Here is an 11,286-nt window from a genome sequence, read left to right as displayed (position 1 = left end):
TGATGCATGTATAGCAGTAATCACTCACTTTGTCGACTACAAGCTCATATTAAAGCTCATACCATTTCCACGTGTACTTTATCAAAAATAATGCCCTCGTCAGAATTTCCTTGATATAAGAAACACTTCTGTAAGTAAATGTGCGTTGAAATTTGACGATGTGGAGAAGCATACGAAAGACAATAGAGGCTAACCATGGCAAATTCAAACCAATATACAACTGAGCTCATGCAAAAGGTTTTTTTAATAGTAAAATGTGTACGAACAAAATACTTAAACACAAACTCGTAATATAGAGGTACATTTTGATATTGAGAATGAATGATTTTGTAGTGAGATGTTCACTGTATTAAATATTAATCATGATCAGTCATATTTCTTCAGCAGATTTCATAGATAATTAACGTCAACTTTAATTATCTCTGTATTATAAACATTCAAGTTGTTGATAACATTTTATAATCATTAAGCCATGTATCTTTTATTGATAGAGTGTATGCTACGTTAACCAGATTAATATCTTAAATGCATTCTAAATTCGTCTGCCATTTCAGGAAATGTTACAGTTATCTAATTGTGTGCTGTTGGTACATGACACATCGACGTCAAAATTAAAATTGATTGTTTATTGACGTTATTAAGTCAAGTGGGAATGATTGTCAATTTCCATACCTAGTATTAAATTTTTTAACAATATAACTGATTATGACCAGTACACTAACTCATTGTAATATTTCGGAACGTCTTTGTAAATAGAATATAAGATACAACTTCTAAAATGTCATTGCTGTTTTCATAAGCTGCGATATCATTTTAAACAAATCTGACCACGCCTCTTCAACTTCTCTATTCCATTGTTCTTTCAAAGCTGGTTGTATTGCCCATATAAACTGCGGGCCTATCAACTGAAAAAGAATAATTTTCAATAGTAAAGATTATAATATTTTTGTGAACTATCAAAATATGCTAATTATAAAAAAAAATCTAAATTCTTATGCATCTAAAGGATATGTAATGCTAAGTTATTTTGCATGATGTCGGCTGTCAATTCCACTGGTGACGGTCGCAATTATTGCCAACAACTGTGTGCAATTATTGTTTATCTTTTCATAGTATTTCAAATGTTTAAATGTAAAATGCTTAACTACTATTAAAATGGGATAACAGTACTGTATTAATTCTAAAGGTTGCAATCGTCAATTGAGATTTGATAAATACTTGTTTCGGTATTTGGAACTTAAAAACCTGAACTGGAGTTTTCAGAACTTGTAAATAACGTCTTCATGCCTTAAGACAAAACTTGTCCTTATAATCGAATTAACACGGTCGATTTTGCTATTGATATAAGTAGATATAACCTAGACTAGTCAATCCAAGGCTGTAAGGACGTATACATTTGGTTACTCTGGATTCTTATGTCCGATAGTAGCAACCACTCTATGGACATTTCAACTGAATAATAAAATGATCATTGATACCAAAATTGAAAATTTGAATTTGTGCCTGACGCGCTTTTCGTCTGCAAATAAGTCATCGGTGACGCTCGAAAAAAAAGTTGATTGGCCAAATGATGTTTGAAGCTGCAGAGTATTGAGGACCAAAATTCCTAAAATTACCAAATACAGCTAAGGTAATATATTCCTTAGGTAGAACTGGTTGTCTACATACGTCATGTCCAGTCCGAATGAAAATGCATTGCAAAGTATAAATACATGTTTTGTGGGGTAAATGTAGAGTATGTTTACTTTTATTACACATTCAATAAATCCATTGGTTGTTTGATGTATATTGGGTAATGTTTTAGTCTTAGATACTTGATTTTTTTTATAGGAATTGTTGTCATTAGATTTGAACTAACTTTCAGTAACTGCAAGTACATAGCATCTTTTGTGAATTTGCTAGTTTTTATTTGGGCTATCTATCGATCTGATGATTTTTAATGTTCAATTAAAGGTTATGTCGTTTTGTTCCAGCATAAAGTAAAAACACAAAAAAAACTGAACTCCGAGTATAATTCAAAACGGAAAGTCCCTAATCAAAGCACGCAAAATCAAATGACAAAACACATCAAACCAGTGGACAATAACTGCCATATTCCTGACTTGTTAAAGGTATTTTCTTATGTAGAAAATGGTGAATTAAACTTGATTTCAAAGCGATCAACCTCTCACTTGTATGACAGTCGCATAAAATTTCCTTATATTGACAATAACGTATGATAAAAATAAATAGACATAATGGGTAAAAAAGTCATAATTAGGGGTACAGCAGTCAAATGTGTCAATCTTCATCTCAATAAAAAACAAACTAATATTTAACAAAGAAGAACAAAAACGTATATATAAAATTTAACAACCTCATTCCTTGCTTTCTTACTTTCGTATTTTATTTGTGTATGTTCAATCATTGAAAGATGTTTAAGTATTTGGACCGAATGATTATATTATCATTAAATCTGACATAGAATCGCGCGTCAGTACCATGTCCGGAATGTGACATTTATGTTCCATTCGTTCTGACGGTTGATACAGTCGAGTTTTCGGTCCTGTCATGTTTTATAGACTCCCCCTTTTTTTAACTTACCTTGGAAATCGGTATTTTTATTCCTTCTTTGATAGAATAAAAACGCTCATGTAGGACATCGGCAATGTGGTCAAGTAATCAACAGTTTTACATAAAGTATTTAAATGTAGATGTGTGGATTGATTTTTTTGTATTTAAAGTTGTAAAAAGTCAGCATGGAAAAATGGTGTAATATTGTTCTTTTATTTTAAATGCACTCCTATATGTCAAGTATTCCAAGAATACTAAAATCAGTCCTCATTTTAAGATACTTACATCAATGTAGTCTACTTTGGCATTGTACATCACGTGTCTAGAGCCTAAATCATGGAGCATTTCTTCAATTTTTTTTGTGTCATCGATTCTAGCAAGGCATTTATCGACAGTCCCCATCACCCGTAAAGCATGTGTTTTCAATTGATTGCTGTATTGCAAGTCTTCTTTTGTCATCCCTTTGAAAGGCATAAAAACTTCCTGTACATCAGGGTGGGTTTCAAATAATCTGGAGAAGAAAAAACGGGTCGCATATAATATAACTATTCCTTATCCAAAATTAAGGGTATTTTGCACAAACTGTAAAATTGACACTACAACAACTATAATACAATGCATAAGTAATGAAATATTTATGAGATGTTCCTACTTTGTGGGTATTTTTTTTAATATTATATATTTTTCTAATCTTTTTTTAATTTCCTAGTATATTTCGATTGAAATTATGTGTTTTATATTTTACTTCAATCATGAGTGCTTGGACGTTCAGAAAACTGAGAAAGAATTTTGTAAAGCATTTGTAATTGAAGTGAAGCAATAAAATCATATTCGTATTGCATTTATCTGTGTAACGTATTGCATAGGTTCACACCTATCCAAACATTTTCCTTTTGTTGACTCACTGTTGATATTTTACAATATGAATTCAATTTTCCTATTGTGAACTATTCCAATTAAACATTATCCCAGAAGAATCTACATATGGAGAATGAGTTTCTAAAATATTCCACAACCTGTATTTTTATCAAGAGAATCTACAATTAAGCAATTATACATCTGGGTTGTACTTGCGAACTAAAGCTTGTTGCGAGTTTTGTTAAACTGAACCTGTAACAATCTTACGGTGTAAAATACCCAGCACGAAAAATATTCAACTCCAAATTATTTACATCATGACCATTATGAAATTTCATAATAGCGATACACTCGTTAGCTAGGGGAATACAAATTCCATTTCATCTAGATTCTATTACAATTGTTTAGGATGAATAAGCATGGTTTTGTCAGGTGTTATTGATAACATGTGTTTTTCTTCTTCTTCTTTTTCTTTATTTTACTTAAACTAGATATGGGAGATAATTCTAAAATGTATATATCAGTACAAATAGATGTTCACAGCACAGTAACACAAATGTAGTTAACTCATCATAGATTCCAGGATTACATTGTGTACACCAGACACGCGTTTCGCCTAAATAAGAATCATCAACGAAGCACGAATAAACAAAACGAAAAGGCCAGATAAAGTACAAAATTTAGGAACATTGAGCACCCAAAAACCTTGGAAGCTTTTGTATTAATGAACTCTGACTTGTTTACAGTTGTGAACAGTTAAAATTTAATTTTGTACATGCCCAATTAAGATATATCAGACAATACCATTAAAACATTTGTCCTAGCATGGGTTTTGTAATATCAATTATCATAAAATATCTAATGGGTGATATAGTTATAGTTTTATTGCATCATGAACAGTGTTGTGTTTCTATTGTGTTGTAGTTCTCTTATATTTGAAGTGTTTCCCTCAGTTTAAATTTGTAACCCGGATTTGTTTTTTTCTCAATCGATTTATGAAATTCGAACAGAGGTATACTACTGTTGCCTTTATTTGTGTGAATTTTCAACTTTTAGATTTACCACAACACATACCATTCCATATACCATCTATCGTAATTTGTGCCTTCTAATACCATGCAGTTTATAAATACAGTTAAAATGCAGTAGTTAATGTACAAGGTGATGTTTTTGCTTCCCAGTGCTATGAAGTTCATTGATAGAAGTTTTTACCGAAGGGTTATACTGTGAACTAAAAAAACCCACTTAGTTTGATTATATACTATCCAATATATTTTAACTTCTGTTCAAGTTTCCGTAGTTATATTGAATACTCTTTGATGTACTCTTTCTTCTGTTTCTTGTAGTTAGATTGTTAACATTGCATAAATAGGGTTTACTTTTCGAACAGTACATGATCGTAAGCCTGTTGGTGAACCCATTCAAAAAATAAACATTTAAAAAACATGATTTTTATTTTGGTTTAGAATAGTTTAGTGTTACTTAAACTTCTTTAAAAACAAAAATGCTGAAATAAAAAAAAACCATAAAAATGCATGCAATTTGCCTGTAAATATTTAAAAAAAATCATATTGCTTTTCTGTGTATTTGAATCATATAAAGTGAACCTCTTCAGTTGAATATCGGCAAAAGATTGCTAACATCCTGTTACTCGTTATAAATCATATGTCATAACTGACTTTCCTTTTACGCTTTCCGGTGTAGCGTTAATACAAGGATAGTTTATCGCGTTCGAACTGCGTTTCTTAATTATGACTTGAGGAACACTTTAAAGCACTGAATTAAAAAGCTTTAAAAATCCTTGGAAAATCAACAGATGTGATTAGTATATGCTATAAATGTAAAAAAAAAAGTATCTGTACAATTTGTTGGAATAAAATCTGAGAGTTACCAAACACTTTCTAATTAATTCCTGCCCAATTCAAGTCGAAATCATAAATTTTTAACATTTATTTATTTTTGTGTCTATTTATTCTAAACTCTTCTTTTTGACCAAAATAGTTCACAAAATTGTAATTTAGGTGTTGAAAAAAACAATTCATTATCGATAACGTTTAGATGCAAAGGATGAAGAACAAGTAAACGTTAAGTCAAGTATGTAAACATATATAGTCTAGCGATAACTGGTATATCTGATATATGATAAACTGGTCGATTGCAGGACAAGACTTATAAACTAAGCTGAATAAATCTGTCATCAATGTATATCCTATCTAATGAACTTCAATCACATTTCGCTATATTCCTTTTATCCTATTTTTCTCCAATTTGAGACGTAATATGAATCCGTAATTGCTATGTCCTATTTCCATAGATCCTTATTTCCACAATACATAAATCCTGGCTTTATTGCAACATTACTAGTGAAATAACAATATCGTACAACAGATATGGACAAAAGGATACAGATAATCATTTCATTTCTATGATAGCTATCGGAATACAAATTAATTGAAAAAATAGTACATATAGAGGATAAGAGGAATTAGGAAAAAAAATGAAGCAGTGCAACCACCTGATTCCTCTGAAAATAAAAGACAAACGAACATCAACAAACAATACATGGTCCGGACAATATGACTTGGCACAAGCGCAAACTATGGTGGAATTACTAAGACGATCGTAGTTTACCGATGTTAAAATCTCCTAAATCGACCAATTAGATACAAATCAGGGTAGCAAAAAATAAAATCACTTAAATACTGAACTCCGAGAAAATTCAAAACGGAAAGTCCCTTATTAAATGGTAAAATGACAAAACACATCAAACAAATGGACAAAACAAACTGCCAAACTGAGCGTAACTTTCATCGGTAATGGTTTAACCATTTCATTGCATATTCATAAAGAAAATTCATTTTTTGCTACTGAAAAAGTTATTGTAACGACCATAACATATATAGGTTGTGTTTTAATTGATAGTCTTTGTCTGTGGAAATGAAACAGAATACAGTGCAGTTTATTGTAATATTATAAAAAAGTGTAATCTCAAAAATACTGAACTCCGAGGAAAACCCAAAACGGAAAGTCCCTAATCAAATGGCAAAGTCAAAAGCTCAAACACATCAAACGAATGGATAATAACTGTCATATTCCTATTTATTTGACAGTCGCATAAAGTTCCCTTATATTGACAACAAAACAAACAGGCATAATAGGTAAAAATGTCAAACTAGGGATACAGCAGTCATCATTGTGTCGAAATCTCAATCAATATGAAAATTAAAAAATATTTGAAGCATTTAAAAATGCCTTATCCCTCATTGTGAATTTTGAAGTCTAGATTTACACCCTTTAACATCGTTGACCCACGTAGCAGAGTTGTAATTTTCTATTGGTTGTATTATTTATTTATTTTATTCTTGTATGGAATATCTGCCATTGAATGTTAATCGTTCTGATCAAACAAATTTTACAAATGTTGATGCATAGGAATGTTTTAAACTGGAATTATTGTGGATTAAATTATTTGATTTTATAACTTTCGAAAACCTTTACAAGTTGAACTTGATCACTTCTTTGTCTGTATATTTCCATCGAGAGCAGTAACATTAACAGTACTTGGTGCTGCGTTATTGAATTGAAAAATTAAAACAAGTCAACAATGCTGAATTACATTGAGACAATCGAGTAAAAGGTCTGCACCACCATAAATTATTGAGGAAATTATTTACAAATTGAAGTATAATGAACTTTACATGAAATTTGCTAACGGATTTTACATATTTAAGTGTAGTAACATTACTTGTACAAGAAATAATTGACAGTTTTGGTGATTAAACTTAAATGCCAATTAAGTAATTATTATGTAACTAGTTTTTTTTCCATCAAAATGATTGACGCCACTCTAATAGTTACAATTACAAAAAATATTTTTTTAAAGTGAGAAGATTCAACGAACTCAAAACAAGTATTGTTTTGTAAGATTATCTCATTATCGCGATGATAAAAAAGAATGTTAACTAACAATATGAGTTAAAAATCTGTTTGCAATAACTATTTTAAAATAACCCAAAACTTCCACAATCAGCAACTCACAAAATCAGATAATTATGACCATAGCATAATTAGATTAAACTCAGCCAAATACAATTAGTCAACTGTAAGCACGTTAATTTATAATAGTAAATGCATTAACCATTCTCAATTACCGAAATATTCTAGATGATTGATAGTACATTAAAGAAATGATATCGTGTTCTCGCTGTTACGTAATCTTCAGGAAATGGTGCTAACCGATACTTAAATACTCTAAATGCTGAATGAAGTAGTAAGATGACACAATGTATTATAGTTTTGCTCTGTTTTCTTGGTATGTCCTTGAAGAGTTATGATCAGTTTTAACAATTAAAAACATGCTTATTTCGTCAAAACTTCCCTAGATAAAAAAAAATTGAGCAACATACGCTGCTTCAATTAATAAAATTGATGATTGTAAGAACACAATAGGGGACGCAACTTTCCTTTCCGCATATACAAATATACAAAAGTTATGCACAACGGGGAGCAACTCTAACATTTCACATTACAAATGCACCACCGAACATTGCATATTTTGCAAATGTGATTTTTTCTCTCTCAATTTTGAAGGGGTACTTCGTCCTTCAGATAATCAAATAAATGACGAAAAACATGATTTAAAGGTTCAAAGACGACTCCTTGGATAATATGACAACTGTAAGCCTGTAATGATTTTACAAAAGAAAGAGACAGTTGTGGCTTAAATAAAGTAAGAGAAATCGAAATCTTACACAAAGATAAAAAAATAGCGGTGCCTTAAATAGTGAAAATGTAAGCTGTGGTTTTATTTAAACCAGAAACAGTTGTGGGTTTAACCAAGAAAGAGACAGAGCTTGTTTTTTTAAAGAAATAAACTCATCATAGATAACAGGATTAAATTTTGTACTTACGCCAGACGCGCGTTTCGTCTACAAAAGACTCGGATATAGTTATGATTGGTTAAACAAAGTAGGAGACAACTTAGCCTTTAACAAAGAAAAAGGCAGTTGTGTGTTTGGTTTTTTTTAAAGAAATAGTCGTGACTAAACAAAGAAAGAAAAAAAACAGATGTGGATTTAAGAAATAAGAGACAACTTTAGCTTTACGCGAAAAGTCTTACAAAAGAAAGAAAGTTTGTCATGGATTTAACTAAAAAAGAGACAGGTGTGGCTTTTGCAATTGGATTAGGGACCTTTCGTTTTGAATTTTCCTCAGAGTTCGGAATTTTGGTGATTCCACTTTTTTTTTACAATAAGAATACAGCTGTGGCTTAAGCAATAAAAAAGAAACAGCTGTGGCTTTAACAAAGAAAATAAAGTTGTGATTTTAACAATTGAAAATACAGCTATGGCTTCAACCCAGATAAATACAGATGTGGTTTCAACCCAGAAAAGTACAGCTGTGCATGGCTTTAACAATGAAACATATAGCTGTTATAAGCCATAATGAGACATCAGTGGCCATAAGACTGTCTCAACTGTGGCTATAACAATAAACAAAAATACAGCTGTGGTTTCAACTCAGAAAACTGTGGCTTTAACAATAAAACAGTTCAGCTGTGGTTTCAACCCAGAAAAATTCAGCTGTGCATGGCAAACATAGCTGTGGTTATAGCACAGAAAGATACATTAGTGGCTTTAACAATGAAAGAGACAGATGTGGCTTAGACAATGAAATAGACAAGTGTAGCTTCTACAATGAAAAAATATAGTTGTAGCTTGAAAAATGTAAGAGACAGTCGTTGTTCCATAAAAAAAAAAGAAATGTGTGGATTGAATAACGATAGATACATCTGTAGCTTTAACAATAAAATTAACGGTACCAATTTTCTTGCACCAGATGCGCATTTCGACAATACATGTTTAACAAAGGTTGATTCGACAATGGCTTTAACACGGAAAGAGACAACTGTAGCTTTAACAAATCTAGAAGTAAATAATTATCTATAAGTAAAAAGATAATTTGGGTATACGTCAATGAAACAGTAGCCCATTGAATTGGAAAAAACATAACGACACCAAAAAAGTCAGCTCAACATTGAACAGGTGCATGTACAACATGTTTATCCAACTGATCCTTTTTTCTTGTTCTTTTTGTAAAACGAATCTTTAATTAGACTCTGAAGTCAGAGAATCTCTTTCGATAGGTAATAATTGTTTGTTACATGACGTTCAATATTAAATCTACCTCAATTATATTGAAAAGCTCTATGATCTTAATAGTTTTATACACCTGAGTCCTTTGTCACGAACATCTATTCGGACACATGTTGTTTTTAGCCTGATTTTCTTGAAAATAGACCAATTTACTTTTTGAGAACTGATAATTATAAAAATAATTGTTGAGGTTTTTGGAATCTTCCTTATCATTAATTCCGTGCCATATAATCCTTGATTATAAAACACATAGTAATTGTTAAAAATTAATAAAATCATGGCAATATTTTAGATGTACTCGTTTAATTGTAAATATATAGATCAGCTTGATAAATGTCCGTACTATTTAAGTGCTCGGTCTTGATTGCACTAAAGTATAATTACTTCTAGAACGATGACCTACAATGTGAAACTCTTGATAAGCATAACAAAAAGTTAACTCACAAAAATACTGAACTCCGGGGAAAATTTTAAAAGGAAAGTTCCATGTCAAATGGCAAACTCAGAAGTCTCACAAATTTCTGCTCTATTCTAAATCTGCATTTCTTTTTATTAGATACGTACTCATGAAATGAAACATTAATAAGTCAGCATTACAACAGCACATGATATCCAACACTTACTTTATGGAGGTCATCGTAGAGTTTTAAACAAGGATGAGCTGCTCACTGGTGAGTCTTTTGTAATCAAAAAACACGCATTTCATACAAATCTGAATCCTGGTATCTATGATGATTTCATTTAATCTATGACCATGTACAAATACTATGTTCCCACTTGCCTTGAGTCTAGGCAATATGTTCTTCCAAACGCCTATTATGCGACAAAGAGATTATTTTTTTGGCTTTCAAGGATTTCAAACGAATTGCTGATTGAAGAAGAATTAGATTTACTTCTCTGAAACTGAAAAGCTATCCTCGACCTTTTAAAAGAGGGACGAAAGATACCAGAGGGACAGTCAAACTCATAAATCGAAAATAAACTGACAACGCCATGGCTAAAAATGAAAATGAAAAGGACAAACAATAGTACACATGACACAACATAGAAAACTTTTAAGTTATACAATCACCTTAAAATAAGGCGTCCAGCAAAAAAGAAAATTCATAACATTAGAAGAGACAAATTGTTCTTTTTATCCTTTAGTCTGTAAGCATCGAGAGAGTTTTTAATATACACTGTAGATAAGATGAAAGGATGAATTTGATTAAAGATAACGAAACAAAAAAGTAACCATCAAGGCATCCGATAATAGGGACCCCAATATATTTGTACGTATGACACTCAACAAAGAGAAAGTTCACAAAATGTTGATGCATACATGTAGAGCATTGAACATTGTATTGGTTACAAACATCCATACTGTTTAATGTACCTACTTTTCATGATAAAATTTTTCATGCTAAAAGCTTTTATGCAATTCCCAAGATAAAAAACACAGTAAAAAATAAATAATCATCTTGACATCTTCGAGAAAATGCAGAATTTTGTCATCCATATCAGGATGTGTAGCGATTCTGCTTAATATTTGAAAGGATCTTTAGCTAGAGAATTGCTATCGTGTGTATTGCAATTTCACGTATGAAAAATAATTTTACAAGCACTTTATAGTACTATTCCTGGCATCTAGGCACCTAGTTTAATCTTATTGATATGTTTGCGACAAGCAGTCGATTATAAATGTTCAAATCAGATGAATTCAATCTGCTAACCAGTGTTA

At 31.2% G+C, this 11,286-nt stretch overlaps 1 protein-coding gene across 1 annotated transcript in view; it reads right to left on the bottom strand.

Moving 5' to 3' along the window:
• Positions 1-226: 226 nt before the first annotated feature.
• LOC139517272 (uncharacterized) overlaps positions 227-11,286 on the bottom strand; it is a 36,674-nt gene continuing 25,614 nt past the window's right edge. The window contains exons 2-3 of the mRNA XM_071308163.1: positions 2,839-3,064; positions 227-905 (exon numbers count right to left, since the gene is read on the bottom strand). Of these exons, the coding sequence (XP_071164264.1) occupies positions 774-905; positions 2,839-3,064 (358 nt within the window). The 3' untranslated portion in view covers positions 227-773. The remainder of the gene's footprint in view (positions 906-2,838; positions 3,065-11,286) is intronic.

The sequence above is a fragment of the Mytilus edulis genome, chromosome 3 (genome assembly GCF_963676685.1).
Source record: "Mytilus edulis chromosome 3, xbMytEdul2.2, whole genome shotgun sequence".
NCBI lineage: Eukaryota > Metazoa > Mollusca > Bivalvia > Mytilida > Mytilidae > Mytilus > Mytilus edulis.
The sequence above is the reverse complement of the archived record's forward strand: the minus strand, read 5'-3'. Positions and strand labels throughout refer to the sequence as shown.